The sequence below is a fragment of the Clupea harengus genome, chromosome 18 (assembly GCF_900700415.2).
Source record: "Clupea harengus chromosome 18, Ch_v2.0.2, whole genome shotgun sequence".
Classification (NCBI taxonomy): domain Eukaryota; kingdom Metazoa; phylum Chordata; class Actinopteri; order Clupeiformes; family Clupeidae; genus Clupea; species Clupea harengus.
Window position 1 is genome coordinate 2,140,492 of NC_045169.1, and position 16,035 is coordinate 2,156,526.

At 41.6% G+C, this 16,035-nt stretch overlaps 3 protein-coding genes across 4 annotated transcripts; 2 read left to right on the plus strand and 1 right to left on the minus strand.

The window, feature by feature from the left end:
- The first annotated feature begins 787 nt into the window (after positions 1-787).
- Positions 788-5,027, plus strand: badb (BCL2 associated agonist of cell death b). Its single transcript, XM_012822217.3, has 4 exons — positions 788-938; positions 1,800-1,931; positions 3,723-3,928; positions 4,444-5,027. Exons 2-4 carry the CDS (start codon positions 1,808-1,810, stop codon positions 4,579-4,581), a joined length of 468 nt encoding a protein of 155 aa, XP_012677671.2. The 5' UTR covers positions 788-938; positions 1,800-1,807; the 3' UTR covers positions 4,582-5,027.
- Positions 5,028-7,434: 2,407 nt separating this feature from the next.
- Positions 7,435-9,862, minus strand: zgc:101765 (uncharacterized protein LOC450036 homolog). The gene is made up of 2 exons (XM_012822146.3): positions 9,759-9,862; positions 7,435-9,331 (listed from the first exon to the last, which is right to left on the minus strand). Exons 1-2 carry the CDS (start codon positions 9,774-9,776, stop codon positions 8,465-8,467), a joined length of 885 nt encoding a protein of 294 aa, XP_012677600.1. The 5' UTR covers positions 9,777-9,862; the 3' UTR covers positions 7,435-8,464.
- On the plus strand, positions 9,857-16,035 carry LOC105895515 (membrane-anchored junction protein). 2 transcript variants are annotated; one of them, XM_031585168.2, is made up of 11 exons: positions 9,857-9,997; positions 10,807-10,917; positions 11,008-11,053; positions 11,179-11,254; positions 11,484-11,606; positions 11,705-11,733; positions 12,178-12,311; positions 13,181-13,232; positions 13,672-13,729; positions 15,096-15,192; positions 15,307-16,035. In XM_031585168.2, the coding sequence occupies exons 1-11, from the start codon at positions 9,948-9,950 to the stop codon at positions 15,341-15,343; spliced, it is 813 nt and encodes a 270-aa protein (XP_031441028.1). In that variant the 5' UTR covers positions 9,857-9,947; the 3' UTR covers positions 15,344-16,035. The 2 variants fall into 2 exon arrangements, with proteins under 2 accessions (XP_031441028.1, XP_012677603.2); XM_012822149.3 differs by having other exon boundaries at positions 10,810-10,917.

A 16,035-nucleotide genomic window follows, 5' to 3' on the forward strand; every position in this document is an offset into this window, starting at 1 on the left:
GAACAATTAAACATGAAACTGATACACAATTATGCATACACAAAGTAAAAAAATTATGGATAATGAAACTTTCAAACCCATTGAAACCCATGAAAAACGTTACATGGACCTCTGAATGATCTGTCTGCTTTTGTTACACTGCAAAGACAGACTTGCAAAGAAAATGCAACTGAATATTATGCAATAGGTACAATGAAATGTGGAAGAATTGACTTGCATTCATACACCATTTACACATCCTGGTGGGCTCCCACACGTTTCACTAGCAAGGACTCTTCGGGAACGGGACATTATTTTTATCAATAGCAAGTGTCACCATATTAACTGTCACTATTCTGTGCGTAGTATAATTGACCAGTGTATATATTTATAACAACAATGTAATAGTTTACAGGTTGCAGATTTTATTGTAATACCACTGCCTAGGCCTACATTCTGCCGATAACAAAACCTTTATTTTTTATAAACATGAAGGCATTATGCACTACTTTAGCCTGCAGCCATAGTTCTGTAGAATGTTTCATGCTCTAAACAAATCTTTTATCAATATTAGTCGAAGTAAGGAACGAGTGGATTTGCTAACCTACAAGTGTGCAGTTAATGTAGTAAGCGTAGCCTATAACATGGCAGCAGGACACAGTACATTTGTTTTACAGGTAAAGACTGGGTATGGCAAAGTAAACTTGTACTAATGGAACTAGACTGCGCAGGACGTAGTGCCAACTCGCCCCAGTGACGTCATCAGGCAGGCTGCTGATGTACCAGCCTACTCTCCGCGAAGACTTGTGTGATAGGCTGAGCGCAGAGTGCCGAGGCAGTTGAGCAAGAACAGGAGGACAACTTGAGACACCAAGCAACAACAGCAACGAAAGGGCAAAAAACATAAGTCAAATACTTGCTATTGTCGCACGATCATTGTAACCCGCTGAAATAATCAGGTAAGTGTGGTATTTTTTTAGCGGGCTATATGAAATAAGAAATCTTGGTCAGTAGCCGACTCCAGGCGCGTTTTCACAGTTGCTCTCTGGATATCGATTGAAGGCTACTACTCCGTCTGGACGATACTTCATGACTCCTGTTAAACCACTGTCAGTAGTTAGTATGTCGACTTGGTAAGATAACGCCAACAAAGCGATAAACTAACACGGAAAGTGTTACATGTAGTGACAGTGTAACGGTGAACAACCCATTTGGACTTGGCCATTAGGAAAACAACAGGAAGTAATGTTACGGTGTAAAGCTCCATGCACCGCCAAGACTGTAGGCTGGTTCTCAATGAGGACTTCTAATAATTGACTATGAACAGGCCTCACTGACAACAAAACCTGTTATGTAATACGCAGCCTTAGGTTGCATTCGTCACCAAATTACTGTGGGATGACTTGCCTCAAAACACGTTTAATGATGACAAACTTATAGTAGTAGTAATAGTAAACTAATAGTCAATTAAATCACTCCATAGTGCAGGCTGAAACCATTACTTGAAAGATCCTTCTGGTTAAGGCTGTGTGTGGCACCGCAGGCTCCGATGTTCCAGCCAAGGTGCTGGAACAGTAGAAAACAATTTGTACCCATTTTTACCAGGCATATTCCTTCTGTCAGAGTTTAGAGGACAACAAACCACACAACAGTTGGCAGATTCACTATTATACTGCAGTATTCAGTATTGCCACATTCAGTATTACAAAGTTTGTGAGAGTCTCATCATACGTTTAATTTATTTTATTTTAACCAATGCTTCTCTAACTCTGTCTAAGTCAAATCCTTGGATTGTTTTGCTTTTTGGTGTACCTTTTAAGATGTGCCAATGGCCCTGATGTTTCACATATCTGATTCCGACTCTGACACGCCTGAGGAAGATCGAGTCAGAAGAGCGGCCACAAAGGTGCCACCCTCTGGAGGCACACTGCAAATACCTGGCCACAAAGCAGGTAAGCTCACCTGGAGTTTGTTCTGTGATTGTATGAGTGTAGATATTGGTACCATGTCGCCTATATACTGTATATTGTTTCAGACGTTTTAGAAGATGAAATACCAAGCTTTTAGATGGTATTCTAAAGGATTTTAAGGACCTCAGGCACTTTCTGTATTTGTTAATCTCGTTCCCACGTCTGTAAGGCAGCACATGAGCTTGGATGTTTATGAACTGAATGACGAAGGCTGTTGTGTTTTGAATCCACCCTAATTTGTGGATTCACTCCCTTTCCCACCCTCCATGTATCCACTTCTGCACCTATCATTTGGAGGGCATCCTGACAGCTGCCAGTTCCCAGACCAAATGATGTCACACTTACAGCTGTGATGTGCATTAGGGACACATTGCCACTCTCCACTAGAAATATGAAGCCAAGCCCAGTGATATACTAACACCACAAACCACAGTCATGTTTTTAATTCCAAGACTACTTTAACTGCATTCCTAACTGTCCCTGCAAATGCAAAACTATATACAATATATAACAAATGATCAATAATGTATATTCTGGTATGCTGTAAAGGCATCACATGTTGTGTTAGATTTGGGTGAATATCATATCAGACTATAACTTTACCTAAAAGACCAAATGTCAATTCAATCCCCACAAGTTAGTTTGCATAGCACCAGGCTAGAGCCATCGTGGTGGCTCCTGGCCTTTTGTGTATGTTGATGGGCCATCAGACCTGGTTGCTGGCTTTTGTGTGTCTTGGAGCCAGAAACATTAGTTGGCTTTTGTCTACAGCCACGGCAAGATGGCTGAAGCAAAGATATTAGCATCTACCTGGTATGACCATATATGGCCCGTGGTCAAGCTAGACTTCCCCTCTGACCTCCAGACACACCCATTCCCTCCCCTACACACATATGTTAATTCTACAGTATAAATGTATATACATCTCTGTAATATATTGAACAAGCTAACTTGAACCAAGCGTGGGCATCTGACGAATTCGCCGGAGAACAGCAGATTCTTTCAGTTGTAACCTGATTTGTTCATATTATGGGTACAGATTCTACAGATTAAATGGATTCAGGGGCAAAGTGGTGCGTTTTAAACAGGACCTATAATATTAATTTTCAATGTTCACAATTTTATTTTTGAGGTCTACTAGAAAAGGTTTACATGCTTCAATGTTCCAAAAACTCAATTTTTCCTTGTACCTCATCATCTTTCCTTCACCTCTATTTCCCAACTGTCTGAAATGCTCTTCTAGAACTCCTGTGTTTTAAATCCCCCCTCCCCTCCCGATAAACCCAATGTCCTCTGATTGGTCATCCAGGCATCATCTTGTAACAAAGGAAAGGGGCTGGATTTGCAACGAGGCGTTTCAGTTTAAAAAAAGTGGTTTATATGGCAGATAGTTAGTCCCTTTGCCATGTACTTTGGGCTTTGTAACTTTGCAGACTATTTACATGTAGAAAAAGCTATATAACACACCAAAGGGACCGGAAAAGCATAATAGGTCCTCTTTAACATATCAGCACCTTGCATGGTTTTGTTTTATGTTCTGTTACTGTGAAAATACAGGATAATCACTGCCGAAAAGATGTAGTTGCAGGCTTAATATCTAGCCAAGTAAAACTATTTAACTGTCAGTTACTGTTTTTATGATGTGCACTGTGCACTGAAATAAGTTCACCCAAAGAGACCATTTAAACTGTGTATGTTTTTGCTGCAGAGTACAACAGCAGTGCTCAGGAGTTTACAGGATGAATCCATGTTCTGTCCTCTCTCACCCTACAGGAAAACTGTCTACAAGGCACAGGGTTAACTCTGAAGACCAGACCTCTCGAAGATCTGAACATGGAGAGGAGGGCGGTTTTTCCTCCGATGACACACCATTCCGGGGTCGCTCCCGCTCAGCTCCCCCTGCCCTCTGGGCTGCCAAAAAGTACGGCCAGCAGCTAAGGAGAATGAGCGATGAGTTTGACACCCTGCTAAGCAAAGCGGTAAGGTTTAGCCATTTAAAAAAAAAAAAAAAAAAAAAGGTTAAAAAAAATGTGTTGGATAAAATAAAGGCTGACTATGCTCAGTCACCTAGCTGCTTTAAAAATGTGAAATGTACAAACACTGAGCCAGGCTTACAAGTTACAAGTCTTTTATTGTCAGATGCACAGAATGACACAGGGTCAGACTGGGCACTGAAATTCTTAGGACAAGGCACCACACAACAACCTACCATAGCATAACATAGCAAACATAACATAACATGACATACACTCTGTACAAGTACTCTGAACATAATTTACATGTAATAACATATAATAACCTTACTAAATAATATACAAGATAAATATACAATACAATATGCTAAAACATATAACAACCTATACATATAATACTAATACTAATACTACATATAACATATAATACACATATAGTAACATGTAATAAACTATACTACAGGCTAGTGTGAATAAGGAGACGAACAACAGAAGGTTAAGTGTGACCTTTAACCCCCCAGGACATGAGGCGGGTACGGAGCGCAGGGTCAGCCCGGCAGATGCGAAAATCCTCCAGCTGGTTTCCCTCCTTCTGGAGCCACAAAGAGACAGACGGGGATGCAAGCATCACGGACTCAGAGACCTTCACCGCTGAATGAGGATGAGGATGAGCGCAACCATGGCCAGAGGGGAAGGAGTAGGCCACCAGCGAAGGCACTGAAATCTCAGAGAAACCTCTATACACTATCTCCCAGCGTAAGGCCCTACACCTTGCCACTCAGACAGACCTTCCACAGCTCTTTTCATGCCTCCTGAACTTAATGCACACACCATGCAAGGACAGATTGAGGCATTGACAGGAGCAGTAAGGATTAAAAACATAGTTGATCCTGCAACGATCTATTGGAAGACTTGTGGAGAGGTGTGGATTCAGAAACTGCTACTTTTACAATAGTGCTTACTACGCAAGCATGGCTGAAAAGTTGGGGAAAGGATTAGAATGGTCTTATTATCTAGGGAGCAAACTATGCGTGGACCAGGAGAACTGTTGGGCATTATTCCATCTGATGTTGATTTGTAAGACCGCAATAATTTGGCCAATTCACATTTGACTCTGAATTTTCTGTTCTTCAAGTGCCTATACTAAACAATCTTCCAAAGCAATGGGGAAAACCACTAACAAACATTTTACATTTAGTCATTTAGCAGACGCTTTTGTCCAAAGCGACGTACAATGGAGAGAACAGTCAAGCTAAGAGCAATAAAGAACATGGTGTAACAATAAATACTACTTTACATAAGAATCAGAAAAACGACCTAGAAAGGAAAAAGAAGTGCAGGAATGTAACTGCTGAAGTGCAAGTTAAGCGCTAACTTTTGCACTCCTAGAGTAATTTAAAGTCCCTTAGTGCTAAAAGTAGCACTATGTCTGGGAGAACTAAGAAGCAGTCGACCATACACTAGAAGACTTTTAAAAGACTTACGTTTGACACCCTCTCATATCTAGTGTTTAGACACAGACTATGATTTTGCAAAGACTTGCAGGGTCACTATTTGCAAGACTGCAACTCCATTCCTTTCGAGATTATCTCCCATCATTCTCCTGGTGGAAATGTACAAGAAAATAAACTGTTGAACAATGGAGCAGAAACAAAAGCAGCTTTTAGGAAGACACGTCAAAGAGACACTCTTGCTCACTCCCCGGAGTCTCTTCTATGTCTATCTATCCGCCACAGATGTTCCTGTACCTGCGTTGCTGCTTCCTGTTTAGTGCTGGAGAGAGTTCACCTATTGGTTGCTGACAATGTCCACGTCACTATTAGTATGAGCCTAGACTAAAACCTTATGATAATATTAAACACGGTTGATTTTATCGGAAACGTCAGCTATAATAAGCACTTCACACCAAACGATCACGATGATGGGAGCACGCCACAACTCAAACAAAACTCCAATACTGGACATTCGTCTGTGACAGTGAAACTACTGTCAGGAGTCGTGGTGTAAGGCCGAAAAAAGAGCAACTCCCAAACAAACGTAAAACAACAGTTAGTATCATTCCACATTACAATGTTTTTGAAAGCAGATGCAGAATTACTGAAAAGATACCGTCTCAATTGCGAGGAAATAATAAGAAATGCAATACGTTACAAACCAAAACAACTGACTCAGTGCTGAAATTAAATTCAATGGAACGTTTTGTTGTACAAATTAACTGTTTACGCAAAGGTGTCATCATAAGATACTCTGTGGGCAGTGTGTTCCATTTAATTTGTAGCCTGTCAAATATTTAGGCCTGTTTATTTATTTATCATTTTTGGGATAGGCCATGAAGCACATGCCTACTCAGTGGCACAGACCGGCCACACATTAACCAATCACAGGGTCATTGTAAGCAAGCAAAGTCTTTATAGGGTAGTCTCGCCACTCAGCAGCCATCTTGGAAACGCCTCCGGGCACCTATGGCTATTTCAGGCAAACAAGATCAGGCTCTTATCTAAATTAATGGGGAGCGATTCATAACTCCACATAGGATGGTCAACCAGACATTAAAAGTACATCATGTGAATCCACGTTTAAATCTGATATCTGATTCGCCAACCGGTCAAATAAGGCTAAAAAAGACTATTCTTTGCTGACTGGCTCACTGAGCATGCATCACATTTGGTGGTGCTGCTATTGCAACAGAAAAAAAACAAAACATGCAGGGAAGGCGAAACGTCAGTTATGCCATTTTCAACAATAGTAACGAGCCCCCCATTCATTTTCCCGTCAGTGATTTGTCTCCTCCCTTACAACATCTGTGAGGCAGTCTCTCTCTTAACTTAGGAGTTCTCACTTTTCCTTAGTAAAAGTTGGTCTCAGCAGCTTTGTGAATAGAATTTATGAGAAAATGTTTAGTTAGAAACTTTCATTGCGACTGAGGAGTACTCTCAGTAGTAAGATCAAATGCTTTGAAGATATGGGCCCAGAACAGTATATATTTGTAACTGTATGTACTCCACTGTGCATCGGGGTCATGTCTTACGGTGCAAACCCATGACACCGTTACGAGCGACACGATATTCTAATCCCATGCATTTCAACGGGAGCCAATCCATTGTGACGTGACCGATAAAAGTTGGCAAATGTTGAATCCTATGCAAATGAGGAGCGATTTTTCCCGGCAGCGGCCAATCAGATTGTTTGGTGTCGTCTCTGACGGTTTGAAAATGATATTTCCACACGCTACAACACGCCCACTCAAAGCGATGGAAGCGTATCGCGTCGCTGTCATGGGTTTCCACCGTTATGATTGTCCTGTCCTGACTTATTTTCCTATACTGACTGACATTATCCCTTACATATACCAACATTGATGAACAGGGGAATGAAGTCAGATATTTGATAAGAGATTTTCATTGTGAATCTTCGCCAGTGCCTCTGGAGCATTTTTATTTACCTACACTTTTCTTATTTGAAAAAGTTTTTCATACATTCACACTAAAATACACTCACAAATCAAGGAAACTACTTTTGTAAATTGTGTTTATTCTGAATGCACTATTAATTGAGGTGAGAGTCATATTCTAGGCCTATAGCCTACTTCTGTACATAGTGGTATTTTAATAATATTAATTGAAAATAAGGTGAATCGTCAAAAACAGGGTCACAGAACATGTTTTCTACACAGTAATTTTATATGTAAACACATTGTTTTAGTACCAGATCTAAGGAACATGATTTTAAAGTATACGTTATCTACCAAAGTGTTTCATCTGTCCTCAGAACTGTGGGAGAGATTGGAGTAGGCTGTAGGAAAAACATCTGGAGAATTTGGGCTTTTTTCTTTGCTTTGTCAGTGCAGGTTTCCTTTTCACTCACTCTGGCATGCACAACTTTGGATTCAATATATATGATACCTGTTGCATTACAAGAGGCCCTTTGTTAGAACATCTAGGCCTACATTTCTACCTTATGCTATGAGGGCTGTGTGATTTGAGAGCACCTGAGCAGGAAGATCAAGACTACATTCAAAGGGCCTTCTCAGGTGGACTCTTGTAAATAAAAAGACCTCAGACATTACTTGAAGCACTTGCTAAGTATATTATGTTTTAAGTGGGGAATTTTAAACCCGTTTTGTGAGCTAATTTTCATGTTTTTGAATTCTGTAACAAAAGTTGTAAATATGCCTTATCGTGTTTTTAAACCACTGTTGGTCTTATGTATAATAAATAAATGACATGAAATGAAAAGCATCTGAGGAATTTAGTTTTCCAATTACTGGCAGCACAAAAACTTAACGTAAATCTAGAAGGCATTATGACAATGGGCTGCACTGATGAAGGACAAAAATAAATCAATGTGTAATAAATATGGATGAAATCCTATTCATTTTCTGCATCACATACTGTCAGTTCATGCATCTCATAGTGCCGTCATCGGATCATCAGACTGTTAAGACTGGCTCATTATTGGACACATTTAGTAGTTTGTGTGCAAACAGTTCATACCGTACATCAAGTTTTGACTTAAAATCTTATTTGAGAATGTTTGCTCTCTCTATGCCACAGAAGTCGGATCCCAACAGAACCTCAGCCCCTTGTCCAGGCCAGTCAGTTTCTCCATGTCCTCCTGAGTCAGCTCAAAGTCAAACAGCTGCCCGTTCTCCTGCACCCTGCTGGGATTACACGATTTGGGCAGCACAGGTACGCCTTGCTGTACTGCCCACCTCAGCAGCACCTGAGCTCCCGTCCTCCCGCACCCTTTGGCCACCTCCAGCACTGCAGGGTCTGAGAGTAGTGCCCCTGTGCCCAGTGAAGAGTAGGCCTGGAAGCACACTTCCCTCTGGGCACACAGAGCCCTCAGTTCTCCCTGGACGAGCCTGGGATGGAACTCTACCTGGAGGACTGCAGGAGCCACCTTGCAGCTTGCCAGCAACTCCTCAAGGTGGCGTACGGTGTAGTTTGATACCCCTATGGCCCGGAACTTTCCACAGCTATGGAATTCCTCCAGGGCCATCCAACTTTGCGCACGATTAGCACTGTTCTGTGGGTCCTCCACGCGTAAGCCTTGTGTGCCAGGCCAGTGTACCAAGAACAAATCAATATACTCCAGTCCCAGTTGATCCAGGCTGCGCTGACAGGCTTCAGGAGTCATGTGGCCTTGGTCTCGAGGCCCCAGCTTGCTGGTGACAAAAATATCAGCCCGCGAAAGCCCATGCTTTGGCAGCAGTTCACGGAGTGCCTTTCCTATCTCCACTTCGTTGCGGTACACAGCAGCTGTATCGAAATGACGATAACCTGCAGCAAGAGCTGCATCCACAGTCAGCATTATGTTCTCTATGCCACGGAGTTTAAATGTGCCCAGGCCTACAAGGGGCATCTGGGAACCTGTGTTCAGCATAACTGAACGCTGATGGTCAGACATCTGTGAACAAAAGGGTGATTAAGCAGAATATTTACTATTTGTGTGTGACAGCCACACAACACATAGCCTACATTAGTTATCTTAAATATAAACATGTGATCAAGAGGCTACACTAGAGGAGTCAGAAAGAAGTAGCCTATAACGTTCCTCCATATGGGATCAGACAGGCAAGATTTACCAACAGAATGTCAAAATACACTGCCACTCTACATACCCTTCTACTGCTTTTTAACCAAACGGACCTATAGTAGGTTAGATGTAAGTTCACGTCGTACAGATAGTAGGTATCCGGGGAAGTAGGCCGTTCAGTTTACCTCGAATAAAACTGTTATTCTGACGTTACCTACCCTACACTATTTTAGTAATTAAGTCCAGTATGTATATGTACCATCTCGCACGTTTGCAATTGTAATGTCTTTAAACTTACTTTGTATTTTTTCTTCATGCATCAGCTTCTTGTTGTGCTCATTTCTATAAACTTGCTCACCACCACAGCCATGCGTGAATTTGCTAGATCATGTGACACGAACAAGGTAGGTGGGACTGAACCCGAGACAAACCAATCCCGACACGGAGCCAGCATAGACTGGTTGTTGATTGGATATCGTTTTAACCAATGCAACTTCTGAAAAGAGCGGGGAGGCGGGAAGTCGAAAACGACCTGCGGTTTGAGGAAAAATATTATTTCTAAATATATTGTACTTAGTGTGGTTTGTCAGTGTTGCTGTAGCAAAGTGTTAAACGAAGACATTTCACAGTAATTATCCTTAACTTCGTGCACCATTATACGGTGTGGGCTACCTCGATAATATTTCTAACTTTGCTACTTTTTACATGTAGGTGTTAAATATTCAACTTTAACAGCTAACTGAGGTAGCTACTTGTGTTGAAAGATTGTAAGGTTATGGCATGCTAGCTAAAGTTAACTTAAGATAGCTTGCAAGGAAAATTGTATGACCTTAATGCCTGTTATAGCTAGTGACTGGTTCAACATACATGTTAGATATGGGTAACAAACACGTTGACTATCATAAATTAATAGCACTTACCTCAGCTATCATGTGGTATTGATATCTTAGAGTGCGAAACTATCATATGATGTGGTATAAATGTATGTATTTTCATATGTATATGGCGGGTAGGACATACAACTGAGACTACTGTCATCCTCATTACTGGCATAAATGGCTACTATGAATAACATCATCATGGAATTTGAATACATTCATCACAAATGTTGTGACTTAACTGTTAAGTGTCAAATGTTGTTCTACCTACTGAAGCACAGACATTATTATTGTAATGAACACACTTGGACCTCTTTAGCGAGTCAGAGACCAAGTAGCTTGGCATAGATATTCCGTTAGGTTATGACTGTGATTATTATGATCAACAAAACTACTTGAAGTATTTTCCCCAAAACTATTTGAAGTATAATTTGTTTTCTGGTCTTGGTGTTCCGTGTATCTGTACAGCAGTACCCTCATGCCAGTGCAGGCCTTCTCATTCCCGGTCCCAGAGACCAGGTTCTTTCAGGCCGGTCGACGCATATTCAAGTTCAAGATCACTCGTGGTGGCAACTACAGGCAAGGGAGCCAGGGGGTATGTAGTTTGTTTTTTTTGGTAGGAAGGATAAATACAAATAAATTATACTTGTGTTTTCCATTTTCTCTTAGTGGCGAGGACATGACGTATGATGATTTTGTGAATGAGGAGCTAGAGGTAAGGTATTGATGAGCAGGGATATGCTGTCCTCAAACCAGACATGACACCATACAAAATGAAGTAAACAGTTGCCATACATTTCTTTCATCGCTTGCTTTAAAATCTTCATTACTGTCTTGTAGGATGCCATTCGCATTGTTCTTGCCAGTTTGGATACCCTTCAACCATTTGCAACTAAACACTTCAATGTCATTCCCTGTAAGGATAGGAGTGGTAGTATTTTTTAGATTACAATTTTATATGAAAGAGATTAACTGAGTTAGAGATTAAACATATTCTCTACTTGCTAATCAGTAGCATCTTTTATTGTTGTGTAGTTTTGTTTCCTTGCCAATGTGCAGTGATTGTTTTCTCAGTATTAGATGATACATCGGTAGGCACTGTGGTTTCCTCTGGACAAAATCAAACTTTTGATATTATGAAATAGATAAGTGCAGATGGGAGCGAGTGTCAAAACTACGCTTTGAACTGAATAGCATAAAGCTGTCTCCATACCCCTACCTCATCACGCTGTATGTGGAACCACGTCTTCACAGCCACGGACATACAGGTAGGAAACACTAGCCTCCGCCTTGCTCTCCTCCCAAAGACTGAACAAACAGTCACATCCATCAGTCATGTCTTTTCTGTTGTGCTTTTACTAAGCAGGCAAGAAAACGGGGGACTGGGATGTCACTGTAAGTTTTTCCTGTTTTTCCTCAGTTAGTTTTCTATATGTTTAGCTGTAAACTGAATTATTTGACTGTACTGTCATGAATGCTGATGTTCATATTGGCAAAAATATTTTTTTTTTACAAAAACTCACTATTGTGGGTTGAAAATGGCTCAAAACGGCATCTTCTGTTTTAAATCAGTCCTGGACTTTGTAAGGCCAACCAGATGGTACATACCATACGTACATCAAGAAATTCATTTGTTGCCTTCTAATTCATTTCATTTGCTGATCGAGACTCATCATTCACAGGAGTTCATGCCCCCCTGCCCGGCCCCACTCTGCCACCCCTCTCAGCCCCTTGCCCACTTTTTAGGGATTAACTTACACTTTAAGTGTGTGCAATAACATATAATGAGAAAACTATATATACATATATATATGAACTATTGTCTCCTCTGCTCAATAGGACTCAAAACAGGATGCGTCTCCATGCCCCTCTAGCCCTTGCAGACCAAGGAAACACAGTAAGAAGGAACAGCCACCAGAGAGCGCCCTTCTACAACCCAGCACAGATCCACACAACCAACAAAGCTGCCATCAGTGAGTACCATTTGTGCTCTGTGTGTGTGTGAGTGTGTTTGGTGGGGAGGGAGGTTTTCCTCTCACCTTGTGTGTGAGCATCACCCTTGTTCCTTATTCCTTGTTTTGATCTTCCTCATTTTCAGTCTTCATTCTCAGAGTGTCCTGTGACTACAATGGTGTCGGTCTCTGTCATATGACCCTGTTATGAAACAGGCTGACTGGGCCTCTGGGCTCTACTTTATCCACTCTAATTCACCAGATAATAATTTAGTTCCTAGAAAAGCTCCTGTTGCACACGTCCACTCAGGCGTGAAGTGGAAGTCCAGTGAGGGGACAGGGGAGCCCTTGCTCCTGAGGCAGTCACTTATAGGCTGTTCTGGCCCACTGCTTTACAGTGATTCAGACAAGAGCTTGCTCCCCTCACAAATAGGGCCTTCCACATGTAGTGTTCTGCGAGTGTGTGAGTCTGTGGGAGTTGGGCTGTGAGATTGCAGACGTGCCCGTGCTGGGCGCTTTGTTTTCTTATTCAATGTGCTGGAAATGGCAACAGGAATGGGACGTGTCAGTCTGGAGCCGACAAATCAAGACACCTCGCTCCTCTTCCCCCTTTTTTTTTTTGTTTGTTTCTCTTTCTTGAATGTTCTCTGCCTCTCCTGCGTAAAGCACGGTCGTGCTTCCAAAGCAATTAATGAGCACACAATTTAACACAGATAAATCCTGACTCATAATAGGAGTGAGACAAAAATAAGTCCACTGAAATAGTACATCTCGCCCTCTGTCTCTGTCTCTCTCCCCCCCCCCCCTCTCTGTCTCTCTCTCTATCCCCCTCTCTCTCTCTCTCTCTCTTTCTTTCTCTATCTCTCTTGCTCTCTCTCTTTATTTCTCAGGGACTCTCCAGAGCGAGCTGATGAGGCAGAAGAAATAGTGTATGACAGTAAGGTAAGGTTTTGAGTGTGTGTCTCAGTTCTAAATCATGCTTTATTGGCGCTGCAGGGCACTCAAACTGACACATTAGCCCAGTAAGGCGCAATAACTGGCATGATTATGTTAATTATAGCATCAGATTAAAAATAAAGCTGGGAAAGATTCATATATTTTTAGAGAAGGTGATATGCCGCACATGTTCAAATGTGCAGAAGTATGTGTGTCGCTTAACCGCCTTCTCTCTCTCGCTCTCTGTCTCTCCCTCTCTCTCTCACACACACACACATATTTTGAGCCTTTCCAAACTTCCCACAAATGCTTCAGCATTTCTTTTGATCAATTTAAATAATTGATCAGTCAGTTAATCAGTCAGTACATTTGGTAGTTTCTCAGTGCTTAGGATATATATGCTTACTGCATACTCACTCTCCCCATCTCTCTGTCTATCTGCCAGGTAAATGCTGGATTGGAAGAGTGTCTGAACAGCACACAAGATGAACAACGTCCAGAAGGTAAAGAAACATATTGCAGCCTGAGAAATCCAACTTCTCACAGGTTGAATATTACATGAGTAGGGCAGAAGTGTTTTATCATACCATTATTTGGGTTTGCATAGCATAGCATAGCATAGCATAGCATAGTCTATCTAAATGGTTTGAGGACAAATTAAGACATTTTAAAAACGCCTTGAACTATAAAAGATACTAACTAGCTGCAATTTTTATCCATTTTATCAGTATATATAGTATATGCCTATATATAGCCATTCACATTACAGAGCTGTCTCACCATTCACATTACAGAGCTGTCTCTCTCTCCACTACTCCATTCACATTACAGAGCTGTCTCTCTCTCCATTCACATTACAGAGCTGTCTCACCATTCACATTACAGAGCTGTCTCTCTTACCATTCACATTACAGAGCTGTCTCACCACTACACCATTCACATTACAGAGCTGTCTCACTCTCCACTACACCATTCACATTACAGAGCTGTCTCACTCTCCACTACACTATTCACATTACAGAGCTGTCTCACCACTACACCATTCACATTACAGAGCTGTCTCACCATTCACATTACAGAGCTGTCTCACTCACCATTCACATTACAGAGCTGTCTCACCACTACACCATTCACATTACAGAGCTGTCTCTCTCTCCACTACACCATTCACATTACAGAGCTGTCTCACTCACCACTACACCATTCACATTACAGAGCTGTCTCTCTCACCATTCACATTACAGAGCTGTCTCACTCTCCACTACACCATTCACATTACAGAGCTGTCTCACCACTACACCATTCACATTACAGAGCTGTCTCACCATTCACATTACAGAGCTGTCTCACCATTCACATTACAGAGCTGTCTCACCATTCACATTACAGAGCTGTCTCTCTCCCCACTACACCATTCACATTACAGAGCTGTCTCTCTCTCCACTACACCATTCACATTACAGAGCTGTCTCACTCACCATTCACATTACAGAGCTGTCTCACCACTACACCATTCACATTACAGACCTGTCTCACCATTCACATTACAGAGCTGTCTCACCATTCACATTACAGAGCTGTCTCACTCACCACTACACCATTCACATTACAGAGCTGTCTCACTCACCATTCACATTACAGAGCTGTCTCACCACTACACCATTCACATTACAGAGCTGTCTCACCATTCACATTACAGAGCTGTCTCACCATTCACATTACAGAGCTGTCTCACCACTACACCATTCACATTACAGAGCTGTCTCACCATTCACATTACAGAGCTGTCTCACTCTCCATTCACATTACAGAGCTGTCTCACCACTACACCATTCACATTACAGAGCTGTCTCACCATTCACATTACAGGGCTGCCTCGTGGTTCAGTGGAGCAGACTGCACCAGATGTATCCGAACAAAAATCACCAGAAGAGGACAACCCTAACTTAGTGACTCGGCTGGCCAGGTAAAGGCCATAATGTTCATGAGTGTGCCCCTGTGTCCGTGATCTTGTGGGTAGATGTTAAAGTGCAAAATGAAGATCTGAAGTTAGACCTTTTCTCTCTTTTTTTCTCCACAGGGCAGTGTTTCCCCTCTCCCTTTTCTTCAAAAAATGAGCGCCACTGGACCTAGGATGAGGCATTCATAAGTTGCTTCTGTTGTTTTGCAAGATGTTAGGACATACTTTAACATACCAGTTTGTCTAAGATTCCCATCAGATTTTAATACGAAAGAAAATATGGCTTTTGAGATGTTGTCGAAGACAGAAACAATGTACTATGTCTCTTGCCTAATGTGTCTACAACTACTGAGTCTCTGGCGTGTTTTAATCATATGGACACGAAAGAAAGGGGTTGTGTTTATATGATTTTATGGTAATAAACTGTTCATATGGGCCAAACTGTCAGTATTTTTTTTTTTCAATTTTGGAAGTGAACTCTACATCTTAGATACGAGTCTGTTTGGACTGTTTGGAAGTCAAGTGGGTGTAGGGGTGAGAATTCAAGTGTGTTTGTGTATTACAACATTTGAGACACATGGTGCCAGCTCTTATTAGCGGTTTCTCTCGAAGTGGTTAACTTGTCACTTTAGTGTATTCAAGCAGATGACTTTCATCATGCCATCTCTCACTGACTCCCTTCTTTCTCGGGCACTAAATGTCGGTTATTGGCTCAAGGCTCAGTGTAATTACATTATTTTGTCAGGCCGTTATCATTGAGATGTATGTAATTGTGATTTGTTTGTTGTTTATTTCCTCGCGTGTTCTATATTTAACACTATCCATGTGATCAGAATCAGAATTCTTTTA